The sequence below is a fragment of the Somniosus microcephalus genome, chromosome 9 (assembly GCF_052327205.1).
Source record: "Somniosus microcephalus isolate GS21.2 chromosome 9, FLI_Smic_1.0, whole genome shotgun sequence".
Classification (NCBI taxonomy): Eukaryota; Metazoa; Chordata; class Chondrichthyes; order Squaliformes; family Somniosidae; genus Somniosus; species Somniosus microcephalus.
Genome location: NC_140995.1, coordinates 224,621,978 through 224,643,654, shown reverse-complemented (window position 1 = coordinate 224,643,654; position 21,677 = coordinate 224,621,978). Strand labels below are relative to the sequence as shown.

At 46.4% G+C, this 21,677-nt stretch overlaps 1 protein-coding gene across 2 annotated transcripts in view; it reads right to left on the bottom strand.

Annotated features, from left to right (window-relative positions):
* The window catches only part of kif6 (kinesin family member 6), a 705,324-nt gene that overhangs the window by 623,935 nt on the left and 59,712 nt on the right, over positions 1–21,677 (bottom strand). For both annotated transcript variants that reach the window (XM_085997944.1, XM_085997945.1), the window contains exons 4-5: positions 7,648–7,795; positions 4,526–4,635 (exon numbers count right to left, since the gene is read on the bottom strand). In XM_085997944.1, the coding sequence (XP_085854070.1) occupies positions 4,526–4,635; positions 7,648–7,795 (258 nt within the window). The remainder of the gene's footprint in view (positions 1–4,525; positions 4,636–7,647; positions 7,796–21,677) is intronic.

Sequence of the window (21,677 nt, the reverse complement as noted above, 5' to 3'; positions counted from 1 at the left end):
TTACAACTGAAGTAGTAGATAGAATGCAATTAGTTAACTGTTCATATGACTAACGTCTTACTTCTTGACAATTATTGGATTTGTGTCTTGGTGTATTTGGTACAATCAGCAGTTTGATTTCTTTTAAAGTTGCAGATGCCCACTTTGCTTTTCTTTTTTAAGTAGTTCTATGTTCGGGTTCTTTGATCATCTGCCAGGAGAAGCCAATTAAACCTTGGCTCAAGGGTAACTGAACCTAAATTATAACTGTTAAGAGTTAGAAGGTCATGAACCATTTAAGCATCATGTTCAGCTGAGTATAACTTCTACTTTTAGAAATGCGTGCAAGCCTATCAAGGTTTTCTAAACATTTGTGCTTTTGCTTTTAACTTTTTGGTGAATTTAGTATTTTTCAAAGTGAGCGATGTTGGTGCGGGGGAAAGGGACGGTTTCTTATTTTTAGGCATCCAGAGTCAGTATCAATCATTTCCAGATCAAGTATAGCATAATTAGATGCTCGGTTTACTTTGCCCCAAAATATGGTTCAGTGGAACACCCCTACTAAACCAGTGTGACATTTCTATTTCCAACACCAGCCGTCCTGATAGTACCAAATTACTACTGATTTAAGGATTGTTTTGTGCTTTGAGTCCATGCCCAATAGGAACCAGAATGAAAATGCATAAACTCATTTGACACAGGATCATTACTGCCAGCAGACAGAGGACATTTGCATTCCATCAGTTATGGACTGGATCACTGTAAAGTATCATGCATTAATAGATGCTAAAATATATTCATAATATGTTAACAGAGATTGTTATATGGTGCAGAAAGTACTTGCAACCAGAGCTTTTCAGCTTCAGTGACACGGTCTCCTCCTTATGATAGCAGTGTAAATTTAAAAAACCTGACTTTGTGTACACACTAAGAATATAGACTTTACTCACTCGACCACAGCCTAACATTGTCAAAATGTTTACATAGAATTAGAATCTGATTCACTTTCCCCTGAACTTCACCTTCTGCCACCATACACTACAATGACATTCCTAACATACACATTTGATTTGATCAAAATGGGGAAGAGGGGAAAAGTACAAGCACTAGATCTTGGGGTGGAGGGGAAGAATCAACCAGGATGCTGGTAGGTTAGGATCAATGCCTGTGCACTTCTTGTAGAGTTACAGGGAGTCCTAAATGCATAAATCTCAGTACAGATTCATATGCCTAGAATTTCCTCAGAGCCCCTGCTCCACCCTGTAACTTTGTTGGAAGTGCAACGGAAATCCTATTTACTGGTGTAAACGGGGGCTCCAACCACACTTGTGGTTTTCACAGCGACAGAGCAGGAACAGCTCAGAGGAAATTCTGCCAAATGAATAAAAATGCTTATTGATGACTTTTAAGGTATATTTCCTCCAATCGATTTAAAATGAACTTCAAGTTTTGGAATTTCTAATCAAGCCATCATGGGAGAATCTTGGTATAATTTATGTTAAAAATACCATTAAGTTAAAGGGGTGAATTCACAGAACAGCACAGCTTGCAAATGTAATTTACGATTCAGACAAAAAGTCTGGATGAGAATGAAAATGAGAGATTCCAGTGAACATTCATAACTACTGAGGTGGGGGATGCTTCTATTCACATGGCCCAGCATGTAGTTTGCTGAGAATATACTCTTTAGGATGTATTTCTTCCAGTTAAAGTTCAAGCGAAGGTAAGTATGGCGAGTTTTTCCAAAGGGGAGCTCTTCAGATTATACAATATCATTGATAAACTGAACAAAGGCAGCACAGCAACAGTTTTTGTAGACAGTCATTTGGATTTCTATGGAAAATACCAGCTTTTATGTCACGGCAGGTGAAGTGTGCATATTGAAAGCATAAATGTTATAAATCGACTGGATAGACATTTATCCAATGAATGGACCCAACCAAATTAAGCACAAGCAGCAAAACTGAGTGTTTTATGTCAATAGTTCTACCCAACAAGTTGAAGTTATTTGTATAGTGCCTTTAAAGTAGCAAACATCCCAAGGCACTTAACAAGGAAGTAAAAAAGATGCTGAGCATCATTAGGGAGTTGACCGAAGGCTTCTGAAAATGGCGAGAGAGTTCAGCAAGGCAGAGGTGTTTAGGGAGAGAATTCCATGTGTAGAATCAAGATAGCTAAAGGCAATGTCATTGAAGGTGGAAGGAAGCAAGGGGGGCCGCAAACAAGGCCAGTCAGAAAAGCAGGGAGCACACACTGGTTGGTACATAGAGCTGGAGGAAGTCATGAAGTTAGGGAGTGACGAGGACATGGAGGGATTTTAAATGGGGTTGAGGATTTTGAATGGCAGTCAGGAAACAGCAGTAACAGGCGAGCAGGACCTAGTGGAGGACAGGATGAGGCACAGGTGAGAGTTTCAGCAGCAGCGAGAGTGAGATAAAGGTGGGGGATTAAAATACTGGAGACAAGGAAATGGCAGTCTTAGTAATTCCTCAGTTCAGAGTGAAATAGGACACAGATTATACACTATCAGATTCTGCTGAAAAGGGTAATGAGATTGTGGTTAGGTTATAGAGTTTTTGCTGAAAGCCACACAGGATGACTTTGCTCTTATCAATAATAATTTGGAAACATTAGGGCTTATTCATTACCTGATGTCAGGCAACACAATGGTGATCATCGAATTGAGGGTGGGAGCAGAGAAGTAGAGCACATCTACGGAGGCTGACCCCATGTCTACAGAAAATGGCATCAAGGGCCAGTATATATAGATAAATAAGAGGAGAGAGCCAAGGATAGAGCCTTGGGCTCACCCGAGGTGACAATGTGAGAGGAAAAGATATTGTAGGAGATATGCTGGAACAGGTAGGTGTGGAACGAACCATCAACAGTGCCATGGAGATGGATCATAGAGGGGAGATAGTGGAGCAGTCGACAGTATTGAACACCTCGCAGACAATGTTCCCTCTAATTTGTTTGGCGGGGGGGTACGTGTTCGCAGAGCTCCTGGAGGGATAGCACATCACAGTCACAGAGGATGTCACTGATAACTGATCAGGGCATCTCAGTCCTGTGGACCAGGTTGAAACTGAATTGAAGGGATTCAAACAGGAATTGGTGGATGAGGTGAATATGGAGCAGAGTGATAACAATGTGTTTGAGGGTTTTATCAGTAACTTTTGGTAGGATAAAATCTTTAGAATTAATAAAACTGAAGATGAAACTGCTATTACATGTAATAATGTTATAGTATTAGATTACACTGAAATAAATAATGTGCGTGGAATGGCATTTCGGCCATTTTACATCCTGAGTATTGGGTTGGAAAATGGATTTCCATCGTATAGGAACACTGGTGCACATGGAGGAAGGCAGTGCAGTAATACAAATCTTTTGCAGTCAAATCTGAAGGAAAAGACAAGTAAAGGAATATATTTACATTAAGAACACCCATTAAATTTGAATTATTTCACATTCACAGTTAAGGATGCCGAATCCAGTTGTGATATCTTTTCAGAACATTTTTTAATTTGCCAGAGGAAAAAAAAAAGGAAGAAGAAAGGAGCATTCATTAGAATGCAAAATACCCCTGGCTCTGTGCAGATTGAAACATTTTAATTGCTTGTTGGCATTTTTCCTAGGACCTAATTTTAAACAAAAAAAATCTACACGGGCAAAATTGAAGTAAACGGAAAAGAAAAATCGGGCAGCGTATACAACGGGCTTCCGATTCCCTATCGCCTGTTTTGCACGACCGCCCAAGAGTAATTTCACCCATGGCAGTTCCTAGAATCCCTTGCAAACTCAACTTTATTTGAATAGAAACACAATCTAATTAATAAAAGGTTTTGCATCTTAATTGATTTCTGATTGGTCCAAATAGCCATGTGTTATCACCTGTCTGTTGCCTTCAGGGATTAATCAGATCCCAGAACCATGAGGCAAGCCACCTCACAATCCGTGAGCAATGCCATCGGAAATCTATTAGTTTCTCATAAAATACTGGCTAGCGATCACTCAAAAATCCCGGCAGTTTGTTTTTTTAAACAGGTATATCTTGTGGGTCATAAGAAATAGCAACTAAAAGGTGGGAAAATTTGATTTTGTCTTCAAGCAAACACTACCCCTTCAGTAACATTTCTACTATGCAGGAAGGTTAAATTATTTGAAGTGATTATCATTCCCTAATTCATTCCATACTTTCAAGTAGTCTATTACAGTGACTTGGTGGCTGTTCATTCTTCTGGGAGAATCTAGCAAGTTTTACTTTAAAGAAATGTGAGAAATAAACAAAAGCTGATTTCAAACAAAAACACATGGCCACAAGAAGCTCAAAGCCATCATCGGAACTCTTCAGAAACAATGAGTCAACGAAGGATTTCAAAGACATAAACATGCAACTGTTGTTGTGGACGGTAAATATGTTAAAATATCCCATTCAATTTTTTTTTTGCAGTTTATAAATGCTTTTCCTCAAATGAACTGTTTCTGTGAGAGACAGGAAGGGAGATGAACAAGGGAAAGAGCAGCTGAAATTAATTGAACTCACGGCAAGTCTTCAAGTTTAGAGGCATCATGACGTGGATCAAGAAGATCGTAACCACATTCGTTGTAAATTTCCAAGTAGGAAATGAGGGTTGTGTAGACATTGCTGCTGTCCTGCACCAAAAGAATTCAAACAAAATAAAAATAGCAAATGAGCCCAGATACAGATGGCTGGGTGTATAATTTATTATGGCAAACTCGACAGTTTTACATTTTCATATCAAGTTTTCAGCTCAACAGTTTCCTCCAACAAATTTTTTTTTTTTTTTTAAATCTCAGATTGGGCAACACCCCTTTCATTCAACAGGTCACGCAAGGGAAAAAAAACGAGGGCTAGGTTTCTCATTTAGCCAGCTTCAGGCGGTACAAGGTGCTACCGTCCCACACAATGAAGCTAGCAATGGCATTGCGTGGTCCAGCGTTGGCAGCAGAGTCGTACAGCAGATAGGTGCAGAAACATGCTGGATTCATTCAGGGGCAAGACATGGGCCTGTTTTTTCTATCGTTGGCAGTACTCCAGCGGGGAGTGAATTTTGCCAAACGCACTGAACCCGCTATAGCTCCAAATCATTTTCCTGGGTTGGGGCCCAGCAGGATCCCCACCACTTCAAGGGCAGAAAATTCTGAAGATATGGAGGAAATTTACAAAAGGTGGAAGGGGCCCGACGATCAAGAAATCAATTTTTGTTAGGCCTTGGACTTAGCAAAGGCCTAAAATGTTGGTTGGGGCATATGTGAAGACAAAGGAGGCCACTACTAGGCCTTCATCCTGCAACTTAAGGGCTTCTCTCCACTACCCTAAGGACTACCATCACCCTTCTTCTAGTGGTCCCCAAGATTGGTGAAAACAACAGCAAAAATGGGAGGCTTGCTGGGTCCTGTCTCCCCCTTAGCAGCTACATGTGGCAGACAGCAAAAGCACAGTTGGCGGGTGTCCTAGTGTGGACAGAGGGAGGGAAAGAGAGGTTGAGGAGGATACACTGCAATAGGCCTCACCACTCATTTTTTTCCCCTAGATTTCCACCATTCTCCCGCTCTTTTCCCAGTAATTCTTAGAGTGAGGCTCTGATGTCAGCTAGGACATCAGGTGACAAGGTGTTTTCCCTTCCTGATGATCACTCCACGGTGCATATGTGTATTTCCCATTTGGTGGGTTCAGAGCAGCAAAGGCAGATCAAGGGGTGATTACCTGTCTGCATTCTCAAATCGGGGACAATCATACTGCAGCTGAGGGGGGGGGGGAGAAAGAGGGAGAGCAGGGGGGTGGGGAGAAGGAGGACACGGAGAAAATAAGTTAAGCTTTTCTCAGCAGCAACATCTAGGAGTGTACAAAAGCAAAATGCAGATGCTTTTTATCTATAAATGTTATCTATAACACCTGGTTAAAGGTAGCAATTCACTCATGTTTCGCCTTGTATGACTTGCATATGCATTTTCAGGTGCTGCAGTGGTGTCTGCAAGTCATACAAGGTAAAACATGAGTGAATTGTCACCTTTACGGCACGGCAAGAGTGTCCCAGGTGGGCAGAGGAAACGCTTCAAGGACACCCTCAAAGCCTCCTTGAAAAAGTGCAACATCTCCACCGACACCTGGGAATCCCTGGCCCAAGACCACACAAAGTGGAGAAGAAGCATCCGAGAAGGCGCCAAACACCGAGTCTCTTCGCCAGGAGCAAGCGGAAGCCAAGCGCAAGCAGCGCACGTCAATCCAAGCACCCTACCCACCCACCCCTTCAACCACCGTCTGCCCCACCTGTGAGAGACTGTAGGTCCCGCATTGGACTCATCAGTCGCCTGAGAACTCATTTTTAATGTGGAAGCAAGTCATCCTCGGTTCCGAGGGACTGCCCAAGAAGAAGACGACTTGCATATGCATTTTCAGGTGCTGCAGTGGTGTCTGCAAGTCATACAAGGTGAAACATGAGTGAATTGTCACCTTTAAGCTGTGTAGCTTGACATTGTTCATCCATTGTGGCAAAGGAGCTGAGATTTAAACAGCAATGAAGCTGGCGCTGGTATTGGAGGACAAACAGAATTTACCTAGCATGTCAGACAGGTACAGCAGACCTATAAAATGGCATGCATCTCCATTGCATGTTGTATCCAGCACAAATGATTTAAAGCTCCTGTACAGCATGGACAACATACATTCGAAATGTCGACCAGTCACCTTTTATATTGGGTATACTGTACAGAAAGCAAAAGTGAACAAACAGAACTGCTCTAACTGCCGGGAACTTAGTGAAGGACTAAGATGCTGCCACAGGGATAATTACAGCAGTTAATGGCTTTCCATAACTAAGCATCCAGGAAGGCACCGAACACCTCGAGTCTCTTCAGCGGGAGCAAGTGGAAGCCAAGCGCAGACAGCGCAAGGAGCGCACGTCAACCCAAGCACCCCACCCACCCGCCCCTTCAACCACCGTCTGCCCCACCTGTGACAGAGACTGTAGGTCCCGCATTGGACTAATCAGTCACCTGTGAGCTCATTTTTAATGTGGAAGCAAGTCATCCTCGGTTCCGAGGGACTGCCTAAGAGAAGATAACTAAACTGAACCCCACAGGAGGGGACCTCTGCCAGCTCTGTTTTTGTTAAGTTTCCTGTGTCCCCTGCTAAGACACCTAGGCCAGGTAAAGAACAAACACAAAAGCTCAATAGGACCATTAGTTAGACGTGCATCATTTTCCTCTTCCAGATGGCAATGCCCCAACCAGCAAGCTGACTTAGCTGATGAAACTCTCCACAGATGTGGTTTAGAGACTGTTTAAGATTCAAGCTTCAGCTGAGACTTGGACGCATGACCACGGAGGTTTGATGCCTTTCTGCTCAACCTTTTTCTTTCGAAAACATTAAATCTAAAAGTAAAAATCGAAAGCAAGCTAAATGTTTTGGTATGGTCTGAATTCCTGTAGTGATTCTTTCCCCCTCTTCTCACTACTGTATTTTCTTTACAAGCTAATTTATGTTATATGGCAGTAACAGATTTCCTCAAGTTCCACTTCACTACTTATATAAATTTCAATATTTGGACAACACTCTACTTCCCTTGCAACCGTAACCAAACCCCCTACGGTTTTAGGATTATAAACACAAGTAAGTTGAAACTAACAGACCAGACACGTTACCTTCTGAAACTCTCCAAACATGTACGAGAGTGTCCTGGGAATGATGCCTCTGTCACTGTACCGCTCGGCCCCTCCTGTGACAGTGAATGTCTTCCCACTGCCCGTCTGCCCATAAGCAAAAATAGTGCCGTTGTAGCCTGCAAGGACACTGGAAAGGAAGACAAACAAATATTTGTGTGCAGAACTAGAAACACATTACAGATAACTGTAACCACACATTTTAACATAAATTGTATCTGATCACTGCTATCCCAATCATTTTTTTTTTTTAATTCGTTCATGGGATATGAGTGGCACTGGCAAGGCCAGCATTAATTGCCCTCGAGAAGGTGGCGGTGAACCGCCTTCTTGAACCGCTGCAGTCCGTGTGGTGAGGATACTCCCATTGTGCTGTTAGAGAGGGAGTTCCAGGATTTTGACCCAGCGACGATGAAGGAACGGCGATATACTTCCAAGTCAGGATGGTGTGTGACTTGGAGGGGAACTTGGAGGTGGTGGTGTTCCCATGTGCCTGCTGCCCTTGTCCTTCTAGGTGGAAGAGGTCGCTGGTTTGGGAGGTGCTGCCGAAGAAGCCTTGGTGAGTTGTTGCAGTGCATCTTGTAGATGGTACACACTACAGCCACAGTACACCTGTGGCGGAGGGAGTGAATGTTTAAGGTGGTTTTTGGGGTGCCAATCAGGTGGGCTGCTTGTTCCTGGATGGTGTCGAGCTCCTCGAGTGTTGTTGGAGCTCCACTCATCCAGGCAGGTGGAGAGTATTCCATCACACTCCTTACTTGTGCCTTGTAGATGGTAGAAAGGCTTTGGGGAGTCAGGAGGTGAGACACTCGCCACAGAATACCTAGCCTCTGACCTGCTCTTGTTGCCACAGTATGTGTGGCTGGTCCAGTTCGGTATGACTCCAGCCAGTGGAGAGGTCCCCCGCCGAGATTCCCATTGACTTCAGTTTTACTAGGGCTCCTTGATGCCACACTCGGTCAAATGCTGCCTTGATGTCAAGGGCAGTCAGTCTCCCCTCACCTCTGGAATTCAGCTCCTTTGTCCACGTTTGGACCAAGGCTGTAATGAGGTCGGCAGCCGAGTGCTCTTGGCAGAACCCAAGCTGGGCATCAGTGAGCAGGTTATTGGTGAGTAAGTGCCGCTTGATAGCACTGTCGATGACACCTTCCATCACTTTGCTGATGATTGAGATTAGACTGATGGGGCGGTAATTGGCCGGATTGGATTTGTCCTGCTTTTTGTGGACAGGACATACCTGGGCAATTTTCCACATTGTCGGATAGCTGCCAGTGTTGTAGCTGTACTGGAACAGCTTGGCTAGAGACGCGGCTAGTTCTGGAGCACAAGTTTTCAGCAAGACGTTGTCGAGACCCATAGGGCTCGATTTTCATTGAGTCGTGGAGTCGGGTTTGGAGGCGTGCGGGGGGTTAAAATCGCAAAAACTGGCGGGCGGGACTCCCCGCCTGGTTCCTGACTCCGAGCAATTTTAACTCGGGCGTGTCTGATGGTCCCGACTCCGTCCCGCATCCCACAGGCGGGACTGGTCTTAAAGGCCCTTAATAACCACTAAATGGCCTCTATAATCCTATTTTAACAGGCCCGTGCAAATTTAACCCTTTTCCCATGTAAAACACGCATGGTGGGAAACACGAATGTGAAACCTGGCGGGAGCACTACTGGATTGCTGACTATCAACTGCAGGTCAACCATTAAAGAGATTTGATCAGCCATCATTTGCAGGTGGCAGGACTTAGTGGCCTCAGGTCTGGGACAACTTTTAGAAAGCTTAACCACACCTCTGGAAGGTTGGAGCCTCACACCCATCTCCAGTGTGGCCTCCTGGGAAACCCCTCTCGCCACCTTCACTCAGCGCTTGGGAGCCATTTATTTCCTTCCCATCTGGGCATTAGAGGAGCTCGAGCACCAGCCGCGGCAGCAGCAGAACCAGGAACAACAGCAGCACCAACATCATCAGCAGCAGCAAGAGCGCCAGGCTGCTGCTCACCCACCTGAAGCTGCACAGGCCAGAAGGGGTCAGCGCCTGGAAGTAGCTGGAGAGCACCTTGCTGCACATCATGGGGACCCGTATCTGCAATGGCAGTCCTACTCAGAAGGACTTCCATGAAGGTCTGGTTTCTCTGTTCAATAGATGCCCATCGCTCCTCAAGAGATGTCATTCTATTCTGAACAATGACCATGTTTTCCATACCCTGGCGACTAAGCTCCTCCATGGCCGTAGCCATCCTCTCCTCTACCGTAGCCATTCTTTCCACGGAGGTTGCCATCCTTTCCGTGGTGATGCGTTCATGCGCCAATGACTCCACAAAGGCTCTGCTCATGGTCGCTATGGACTCCTCCATTCGCTCCACACTCGCAGCGACCCTAGAGACAAAACCTGCCAGAGACTCCTGCATCTGTGCCTGGAGTTCCATCACCTCTGATCTTATGGATGGACGCAGAGGGTCAACATGCTGCTGAGCCGAGCTGGCAGCGTCCTGCGCCCTCTGACTAGGACTCTCCACTGCTGTCCCTGTCTCCACAATCTGCTGATGCTCACTTGTGAGCTGTTGTCACCTGGTGTATCACACTACTCTATGTCCCAAAAGTCCCACCGAGGTGTGAGTGTCTGCCTGGTGCTGGGTGCGCTGAACTCTGGTGACACTGCACCCTCAGAGGTTGCAGCTTCCTCTGAGGAGTCAGGCTGCTCAGCCTCTTCTTCCTGGCTAGGGGGTCGGATGCTTGTGATGGTCCTGTGGGGGAGTAAAGGAAAGAGTCAGAGATGTGATGCAAAGGCTACAGGCACATAGCTTTTTGCAAATGCTCATAAGTCCATCTGTTACAGCTTCACAATCATTGTCAGCGACTCATGCAATGTCAAAGAGATGGGAAACTTTTCTGTCACCAGCTTGCTGTGTTACACCCGTCTGTCCGTCCCCCACGCACGAATCATCCTCTATTCCCATTATTTCCAGGACGGCCTCCTCCCAGGGGGTCAGGTGGGCTATTGAGGCTGTCCCTCATGTCCTGCCTCGCTCTCTTTTGTTGTGAGCTCTCTTTGCCTGCAATGAGAGAGACAAGTGGAGGTTGAGTGAGAATGAAGGAGTGAATGTAGAGATTGCATAGCATAGATACTTAGGAGACAAAGGTGGAGTGAGGCTGCAAGACCAAGGGCCCTCCCTGTGTGCTGTCAGTCGTGTTCAAAGCATCAGAGTGATAGGGAGTGTGAGGGCTGCATGGTCGAATAGTTATGTGAATGTGAGCATAGAGAGAGGGAATGGGTAAGGGTGCATGGATGTCAGTATCAAGTGGGATGTGGAGGAAGAGATTGCTAAAGCTGAGTGCTGGTGAGGAAAGGCAATGGGGATCAGATTGAAGGTGATGGGAAATTCATACTCACTTTTCCAGTGCGCTGAAGGTCATGAAATCTTTCCCTGCACTGTATCCAGGTTCTGCGGGAGACTCCCAAGGAGTAGACCTGCTCAGCCACCTGCATCCACACTGCCTTGGTCTGAGTGGGAGGCCTCTTCCTCCCTGATGAAGGGAAGAGCACCTCCCTGTTGGCCCTAGCCCCATCCACTAATGCCTGCAGTGCCACCTCGTCAAAGCGAGGAGCTGCTCTGGCCCTCCCGCTTGTCATATTTGCTGCAGCTCCCTCACACTGCACAGTCAAGAAGCTTGGCAGTCTGCAGAAGAAGCAAAGCTTGCTGTGGACCTTAAATGCAGCAGCAATGATGACGTCATCGGAGGGGACTTTCAGGCATGAAAAACCCATTTGCAAAGGCTTCCCACACGTTGGAAATCAATTGGCCAATTCAGTTAAAATTGCATCAATCTCCCACATCCATTTAAATTCAGATAACATGACACCATCCTGCACCCGAGTTAAAATTCCCCCCTTGGCCTAGATATTCCCCTTCAGTAGGAATCCTGCCAGAACGATGACAGGTTTTCTACCCACATGTTTATCCCGGCATTGACCCTGTCAGTGTTCACTGGGTCAGCCTAATTATGATAGTTTTAATAAAAACAGAAAATGCTGGAAACACTCAGCAGGTCAGGCAGCGTCTGTGGAAAGAGAAACAGAGTTAACGTTTCAGGTCGATGGCCCTTCTGTTTTTATTTCAGATTTCCGGCATCCGCAGTATTTTGCTTTTGTATAATATTTTTAGTGTGCTCCCAGTGTTATCTCCACCTGTGGTCAAGAGTTCGTCTACAGAAAAGAGTGGATGAGGCTGCTGAAGGTTCTGCAGCCTTGCAGAAGAGGAGCAGCTGCCACTGAGTCAGTTGAAGGGAATGGCCACTTCTTAAAATTTTTTAAAACTAAGCAGATTCAGAAATGTAATCGATCGGCCTATAATTTAAACTTCAAATCCCATCCTGCTCGCCATAGCAACTCTGGACACCAGGGATACGCTGGGTTTCCAGCATGTTGCAGTGCGATAGTAACAGCAACAACTTGAAATTATATAGTATATACTTCGCAGTCACCAATGGTGGAGCGAAGGGTAGGAAGAGTGCACAAGTGGCCAGAGTCAGAGGAACAGAGTGTTCAGGAGAAGGGTTGTAGAGCTGGAGGAGGTTACAAAGATATACAAACATAAAAACATAGAAGATAGGAGCAGGAGTAGGCCATTCGGCCCCTCGAGCCTGCTCCGCCATTCGAAGAGATCATGGCTGATCATCCAAATTCAGTACTCCGTACCTGCCTTCTCCCCATATCCCTTGATACCTTTAGAAATATATCTAACTCCTTCTTGAATATATTAAAAGACTTGGCCTCAACCGCCTTCTGTGGTAGAGAATTCCACAGGTTCACCACGCTCTGGGTGAAGAAATTCCTCCTCATCTCTGTCCTAAATGGCTTACCCCTTATCCTTAGACTATGACCCCTGGTTCTGGACTCTCCGACCATCGGGAACATTCTACCTGCATCTAGTTTGTCCAGACCTGTCAGAATTTTATAAGTTTCGATGAGATCCCCTCTCATTCTTCGAAACTCCAGTGAGTATAAGCCCAATCGACCCAATCTCTTCTCATACATCATTCCTGCCATCCCAGGTATCAGCCTTGTGAATCTTCGCTGAACTCCTTCCATGGCAAGAACATCCTTCCTCAGATAAGGCGACCAAAACTGCACACAATATTCAAGGTGTGGTCTCACCAAGGCCCTGTACAACTGCAGCAGGACATCCTTGCTCCTGTACTCAAACCCTTTCGCTATGAAGGCCAACATACTATTTGCCTTCTTCACCGCCTGCTGCACCTGCATGCTTACCTTCAGCGACTGGTGCACAAGGACACCCAGGTCTCTTTGCACTTCCCCTTCTCCCAATCTATTGCCATTCAAATAATAATCTGCCTTCCTGTTTTTGCCACCAAAGTGGATAACCTCACATTTATCCACATTATACTGCATCTGCCATGCTTCTGCCCAATCACCCAACCTGTCCAAATCGTACTGGAGTTCCATGACATCCTCCTCACAGCTTACCCTCCGACCCAGCTTTGTGTCGTCTGCAAATTTGGAGATATTACATCCAATTCCCTCGTCCAGATCATTAATATATATTGTGAACAGCTGGGGTCCTAGGACCGATCCTTGCGGTACCCCACTAGTCATTGCCTGCCACTCGGAAAACGACCCGTTTATTCCAACTCTTTGCTTTCTGTCCGCCAACCAGTTCTCTATCCAAGTCAATACCTTGCCCCCAATCCCATGTGCCTTAATTTTGCACGCTAATCTCTTATGTGGGACCTTATCGAAAGCCTTCTGAAAGTTCAAATATACCACATCCACTGGTTCTCCCTTATCTATTTTACCAGTTACATCCTCAAAAAATTCCAGTAGATTAATCAAGCATGATTTACCTTTTGTAAATCCATGTTGACTTTGTCCGATCCTGTCACTGCTTTCCAAGTGCTCTGCTATTACATCATTTATAATAGACTCTAGCATTTTCCCGACTACCGATGTCAGGCTTACCGGTCTATAATTCCCCGCTTTTTCTCTACCACCTTTTTTGAATAGTGGGGTAACATTAGCTACCGTCCAATCCATGGGTACCGTTCCAGAGTCTATCGAGTTCTGGAAGATGACAAGCAATGCATCTACTATCTCTTGGGCCACTTCCTGAAGTACCCTGGGATGTAGACCATCAGGCCCTGGGGATTTATCGGCCTTCAGTCCCATCAATTTTCCTAACACCATTTCCCTACAAATACTGATTTCTTTCAGTTCCTCCCTTTCATCAGACCCTATGTTCCCCAGCATCTCTGGGAGGTTATTTGTGTCCTCCTTTGTGAAGACAGAACCAAAGTATGTATTTAGTTGGTCTGCCATTTCCTTGTTTCCCATTATAAATTCCCCTGATTCTGACTGTAAGGGACCTACGCTTGACTTCACCAATCTTTTTCTCTTCACATATCTATAAAAGCTTTTACAGTCAGTTTTTATGTTCCCTGCTAGCTTACTCTCATATTCTATTTTCCCTTTCTTAATTAATCCCTTTGTCCTCCTTTGTTGACTCCTAAACTGCTCCCAATCCTCAGGATTATTGCTTTTTCTAGCCAATTTATATGTCCTCTCCTTGGATCTTATGCTATCCCTAATTTCCCTTGTTAGCCACAGTTGAGTCACCTTTTTTGTTTTATTTTTATGCCAAACTGTGATGAACAAATTCTGTAGCTCATCCATTCGGTCTTTGAATGTTTGCCATTGCCTATCCACTGTCAACCCTTTGAGTGCCATTCCCCAATCAATCCTACCCAACTCGCTCCTCAGACCATCGTAGTTTCCTTTATTTAAATTGAGGACCCTTGTCTCTGAGTCAACTACTTCATTCTCCATCTTAATGAAGAATTCGATCATATTATGATCGCTCCGACCCAAGGGGCCTCGTACAACAAGATTGCTAATTAATCCTTTCTCGTTACATAATACCCAGTCTAAGATGGCCAGATCTCTGGTTGGTTCCTCGACATATTGGTCCAGGAAACCATCCCGTAAACACTCCAGGAATTCCTCCTCCACAGTATTGTTACAAATTTGGTTGGCCCAATCTATATGTAGATTAAAGTCGCCCATGATGGCTGCTGTGCCCTTATTGCACGCTTCTTTAATTTCCCTTTTAATGCCATCCCCAACCTCCGCCTTACTGTTTGGAGGTCTATATACCACTCCCACTAATGTTTTTATCCCCTTAGTATTTCTCAATTCTACCCATACAGATTCCACATCATCAGAGCTAATATCCTTCATTACAATTATATTAATCCCTTCTTTAACCAGTAACGCTACCCCACCTCCCTTTCCTTTTTGCCTATCTTTCCTGAATATTGAATACCCCTGGCTGTTGAGTTCCCAGTCTTGGCCATCCTTGAGCCACGTTTCCGTAATCCCAACCAAATCATATTTGTTTACCTCTATTTGCGCAGCCAATTCATCCACCTTATTACAAATGCTCCTCGCATTAAGACACAAAGCCTTCAGGCTTGTTTTTTTAACGCTCTTAGGCCTATTAGAATTATTATTTACTGTGGCCATGTTTGATTTAAACCGTTGATTTCTCTGACTGCCACTTTTGTTTTTCTCCTTCCTATCTTTTGCTTTTATCCCCGTTTCCCTTTCCTCTGTCTCCCTGCTCAGGTTCCCAACCCCCTGCCATTTTAGTTTAAACCCCCCCGAACAGTGCTAGCAAACCTCCCCGCAAGGATATTTGTCCCGCTCTGGTTCAGGTGCAACCCGTCCGACTTGTACAAGTCCCACCTTCCCCAGAAGCAGGCCCAGTGATCCAGGAAACTAAAGCCCTCCCTCCTGCACCATCTGCTCTATCCTCCTATTCCTATACTCACTAGCACGTGGCACCGGGAGTAATCCAGAGATTACAACCTTTGAGGTCCTACACTTTAATCTGCTACTTTGGCCCATATCCCTCGATACCTTTAGTTAACAAAAAGCTATCAATCTCCGATTTAAATTGACAATTGATCTTGCATTAATTGCCGTTTGTGGAATAGATTCTATGAGCCTTTGTGTGTAGAAGTGTTTCCTAACTTCACTCCTGAAAGGTCTGGCTCTAATTTTTAGACTCTGCCCCCTAGTCCGAGAATCCCCAACCAGTGGAAATAGTTTCTCTCTATCTACCCTATCTGTCCCCCTTAATATCTTGAAAACTTCGACCAGATCACCCCTTAGCCTTCTAAATTCTAGGGAATACAACACTAATTTGCGTAATCTCTCCCCGTAACTTAACCCTTGAAGTCCGGGTATCATTCTGGTAAACCTACGCTGCACTCCTTCCAAGGCCAATATATCCTTCCTAAGGTGTGGTGCCCAGAACTGCTCACAGTACTCCAGGTGTGGTCTAACCAGGGTTTTGTATAGCTGAAGCATAACTTCTACCCCCTTGTATTCTAGTCCTCTAAATATAAAGGCCAGCATTCCATTAGCCTTTTTGATTATTTTCTGTATCTGTTGTGACATTTTAATGACCTATGTACCTGGATCGTAGCAAGTAACACCACAGAAGGAGGCCATTTGGCATTGGCACCCCACTCCCTCATAATCACCCTCCACAGATTTACCCCATCTATTCCTTATTCTATCACTCTCACTCAAACTTCTCTTCTTTCCCTCCTTGCAAGAGAAAAGAACCGGAAGTGGCCCTCCAGTAATTGCACATCTCACAGCAGCAGAGGTGGCGGCTCTGGAAATTTCAGGGGCTCGAGAGATGCTGGCGGTGGGAGACGGAGAGAGGGGCACATCCCAGCAACCTGGTGACAGAATCACATCTGATAACGTCACATGGCATACAACAGTCACCCATATGGTGACTGATGTCAGCAGCCAGTGAAATGTCATGTGCATAATGGTAACGTTACCCATAACACTTCTAATTCATCTCTTTATTCTCTCACAGGTCCATCAACTGCCACCCCACCCCCACCACTGTCCAGCTGGAGGTGGAATATGACTCCTCAGAGGAACCTCCAGCCTCTGAGGGTGCAACGTCAGCAGACCCAAGCGTGGCTAACACCAGCGCAGATCCACACAACTCGGTGGGTCCGCTGCATCACCTGGTATCTCACAAATCACAAGTGAGCAAGAGTAGGTGGTGTTGACAGGGACAGCATTGGAGACTCCTCACTGGAGGGTGCAGGACGCTCCAAGCTCTGCTGAACTGCATGCAGACACTGAGCCTCGAGGGCAATTGAGAAAAAGGGCGATCTTGAAGGGGCAGCAACAATTGCATGAGACTCTGGCATCTTTTGCAGCCGCGATGTCTGCAAATGTGCAGAGAATGGGAGGAGTCCATCTCCAACATGAGCACCACCTTGTTGCAGGCAACGACGACAATGTGCTCTTCCATGGAAAGGATGGCCATCTGCATGGAGCAGCAAATGCGCCACTCACATGGGGCACGTGCTAGCTGTGGACAACAGATGGCAGGCGCTCATAGACATCCTCTCAAGGAGGGATGTAAACATCGACTTGGGCCTTCATCGCCCCAATGCTGTGCAGCAAGATGCACGCCAGCTCCTTGCTAGCAGGAAAGTGCGGGTGGTCCACAAGAAGGATGATGGCGAGAGGGGACATGGAAGTGGGGGCTCTTCTCAAAGCACTCCCACTTCTCCCCCGTTGCCTGCCCCTCAGTCAGAGCCCCAGATGCTTCCTCAGATTGCGATGGCCAAGTCTGCCCCTGCACAGTTGCAGGAGGAGCAGACTTTGGCATGGCCATCACAGGCTCCAAAACCTAGAGGACATCCGCCAAAAGTGTCAACACAGTCGCAGCAGGAAAGTGAGCAGCCTGCAACTACCTCTGCTGAAGCCACAGAGGTTGCACCTCATAGAAGCACTCGCAAAAGAAAAATGACACAAAAGTAGATGCACAAGGGTGTATCAAAAAAATATTAGTGCTAAGTTTCAGCTGTTTTGATTACATACAAATTTTTACTTTGCACCACTTTCAGGTCTTGTCCATTTTTGCCTCAAAACTTGGAAGTAGCTTTGTCGCTTGGAGTGAACGGGGACACATTATTTAACCTTGAGTATTGGGGCTTTGGGTGAGAGCAATGGATTGGTCATTGTAGGGATGCTTTATGGTGTTGTTGGGGCGCGGCGGAACTGCATGCAACAAGACCTGGACGACGTTCAGGCTTGGGCTGATAAGTGGCAGGCAACATTCACGTCACAGAAGTGCCAGGCAATGACTATCTCCAACAAGCGAGCGTCTAACCACCACCCCTTGGCATTCAATGGCGTCACCATCACCGAATCCCCCACCATCAATATCCTGGGGGTCACCATTAACTTAACTGGACCAGCCACATAAATACTGTGGCAACAAGAGCAAGTCAGAAGCTAGGTATTCTGCGTCGAGTGTCTCACCTCCTGACTCCCCAAAGCCTTTCCACCATCTACAAGGCACAAGTAAGGAGTGTGATGGAATACTCTCCACTTGCCTGGATGAGGGCAGCTGCAACAACACTCAAGAAGCTCGACACCATCCAGGACAAAGCAGCCCATTTGATTGGCACCCCATCCACCACCTTAAACATTCACTCCCTCCACCACCGGCGTACTGTGGCTGCAGTGTGTACCATCTACAAGATGCACTGCAGCAACTCGCCAAGGCTTCTTCGGCAGCACCTCCAAAACCCGCGACCTCTTCCACCTAGAAGGACAAGGGCAGCAGGCGCATGGGAACACCACCACCTCCAAGTTCCCCTCCAAGTCACACACCATCCTGGCTTAGAAGTATAATCGCTGATCCTTCATTGTCGCTGGGTCAAAATCCTGGAACTCCCTCCCTATCAGCACTGTGGGAGTACCTACGCCACACGGACTGTAGCGGTTCAAGAAGGCTCTCAAGTGCAATTAGGGATGCAATAAATGCAGGCCTTGCCAGCGAAGCCCAGATCCCATAAGCGAATTTTAAAAAACTTAGTATATAGCATATGGCAGGCATGTTGCTGAATTAGAGCAAGTTAAGTAAATCTGGCCATCCCGGGCCTCCATGTGCACCACTGCTGGTGACATCTGCATCTCAGATTCCTCCTCCTACTCCTCCTCTGAAGGGGCTGTGCGCCATGCTCCTCTTGCAGCTCCAATTCTCACTGCTGTGCTATGTTGTGAAGCACGCAGCAGACAACGATGATTCTGGAGACAATGGCTAGTGCATACTGAAGGGCTCCTCCAGATCTGTGAAGGCATCTTTGAAGCATGCCCATTGCTTGCTCTATGACAAATCTGGTGGAGATGTGGCTCTCATTATAAGGCTCCTCGGCCTCAGTACTTGGCCTCCTCAGAGGTAACATGAGCCACGTCTTCAGTGGATAGCCTTCATCTCCAAACAGCCAGCCGGCAAGTGTGTTTGGAGGTGCGAAGAGCTGAGGGAGAGTGGACTGACGCAGCACGAAAGAGTCATGACGGCTGCCAGGGAATCTAGCACACACATGCATGATCATCTTTTTATGGTTGCAGACGAGCTACACATTGAGGGAGTAGAAGCCTTTGCAGTTCACAAACACTCCTGGGTGATGATGGGTGCCTTCATGGCCACGTGTGCAGTCGATGATGCCCTGCACCTGTGAGAATCCAGCCATAGCTGCAAAGCCGAGAGTCCGCTCAGTCACACTGGCTTCTTCAGTGGCAAAGTTGATATAATTGGCTGACTTGTGAAACATGGCATCGGTGACCTGTGTGATGCATCTGTGGGCGGCCGACTGCGAGATCCCACAAATGTCTGCTGCAGATCCCTGGAACGAGCCTGAGGCGAAGAAGTTGAGGGTGTTGGTGACTTTGACAGCTGCTGGTAAGGATTGTCCACCAGGACCTCTGGGCAGCAGGTCTTGTTCGGAGACGACCTGGCGCAATAGCCTGAGTCTCCTGAAGCACTGCTGCTCAATCATGTTGAGGAAGCTCATCCTCTGCTTGTATACCCTGTGTTGGGTGTATCGCCTCTGGCGCACTGCAGCCCTGTGGTGTCGCCCTCTCTCTTGTGGAGCATCAGGCCGTTAAGAAGGTTGCGGTTGTGGTTGCTGCGGCTCATATTGGTCCGATTCCGAGAACCAACCCCTCAATGTTCTAATACTGACTAGCAATGTGCGGAGGGTGGCTTCCGAGGTTGCAGAAATGCCCTGCAAACTCCAGAAACCTACAGCTGTGCACAAAATGGAGTCAGCAACAGCCTTTCCCTTAGGCAACTAATGAGGTGCAAGGTGTGTGTATTTATGTAGTATTCCCAGCAGTCAATTTATGCCCTCGCATAATAGTCACGGAGCTTCCACCTCCCCTTCACAGGCGAGGTACCCAAGCTGTGGGCTTCCCGTGCTCATGCATTAAATTCAGAAGCTGCAGTTAAAAATCCTCGCGGGTCTGCTAACAAGCATTTAATGAGTTGAATTAGGTCGCCCGCTTCTGCCGATCGGGTCCGTAGCACACTGGGAAACGCGCCCGAGTTAAAGGCACGAGGAGGCGGGATGACAGTGGGTTCCCCACACGCTGCCTATTGCTGCAATTTTTACAGCCAACCCGCCTCCAAACCCGCATACACGGCAACGGGAAAATTCTGGCTATGGCGGGTGCAAGGCCATGAAGGGATTTAAATACAAGGATGAAAAATTTCAATTGGAAAGGTGAAGGAGCAGGAGCACATGCAGGTCAGCGAGAATTGGGGTGATGGGTGACCAGGATAGGATGTGGATAGCAGAATGTCGGATGAGTTCAAGTTATGGAGGGTGGAGGATGGAGGACCGTCCAGGAGAACTTTGGAATAATTGAGTCTGGAGGTGACAAAGGCATACATGAGGGTTTCAGCAACAGATGGGCTGATGTAGGGGTGGAAGTAGATGGCCTTTATGATGGAAAGGATATGGAGTTGGATGCTCAGCTCAGTTTTGAATAGGGCATCGAAGTTGCAAACATTCTGGTTTAGCTTGAGACAGTAGCCAGGGCAGGGAGATGCAAGAGGAACTAGCCAAGAGGATGGAGTTTGTGGCTAGGGCCGAAGACAATGGACTCAGTCTTGCCCATGTTTAATTGGAGGAAACTACGCTCATCCAAGACTGGATATTGGACAAGTAATCTGCCAGCACAGAGGCAGTAGAAGGGTCATGATTAGATGAGGAAAAGGAGGGGAGTCATAGAAGATCCTTAGGTGACACCAGATGTAACAGTGCAGTATAGAGTTTAGGGAGGTAATCCCAGAGCTTAGGGTCTAGACAGCTGAAGGCACAGCCGCCAATGTGGATGGAAGGAAATTGGGGATGCATAAGAAGCCAGAATTGGAGGAGCACAGGTATCTCAGAGGGTTGGAGGACTGGAGCAGGTTACAGATAAGGAGGCTAGGCCATGGAAGAATTTGAACAAAGGATGAGAATTTTAAAGTCAAGGCATTGCTTGACTGGGAGCCAATGTAAGTCAGCGAGGACAGGGGTGATGGTTGAATGGGACTTGGTGTGAGTTAAGGCACTGTTAGAACTCCCCTGCTCTTCTTCAAATAGTGCAATGGGATCTTTAATGTCTACTGCAGAGGATAGGTGGGGCCTCAGTATAATATCTCATCCGAAAGACAGCAACTCAGACAGTCACTCCCTCACTATTGCACTGAATTGTCAGTCAGAATTATGTGCTCCAGTCTCTGGAGTGGAACGTGAACCTTCTGGGTCGAGAGTGCTACCACTGAGCCAAGGCTGACACCTAGACATTAGAAATAATGTTAGGGAACTAGAGTCACCAATTAGAATGTTGCTGCTGCCTTGGAACTAAACATTGCCAGCTTCAAAATTTTCAGGAGACACAAAAAAGAGGGAGGAGGTTAGTGTTATTAAAGACATAATTCCAGTCATAGTAAAAAAAAAAGGTTTATTTGATGGCTGTACTCAGACAGTGTCTGGGATGACTTAAGAAATAATAAGGGATCAAACCATATCGGGAGTGCATTATGGACCACCGAATGTGGGAAAGAAATCAAGGATGAAAATTATAGGCAATTTAGAAAGATTTCCAGTAGTGACAAAGTTGTAATTAT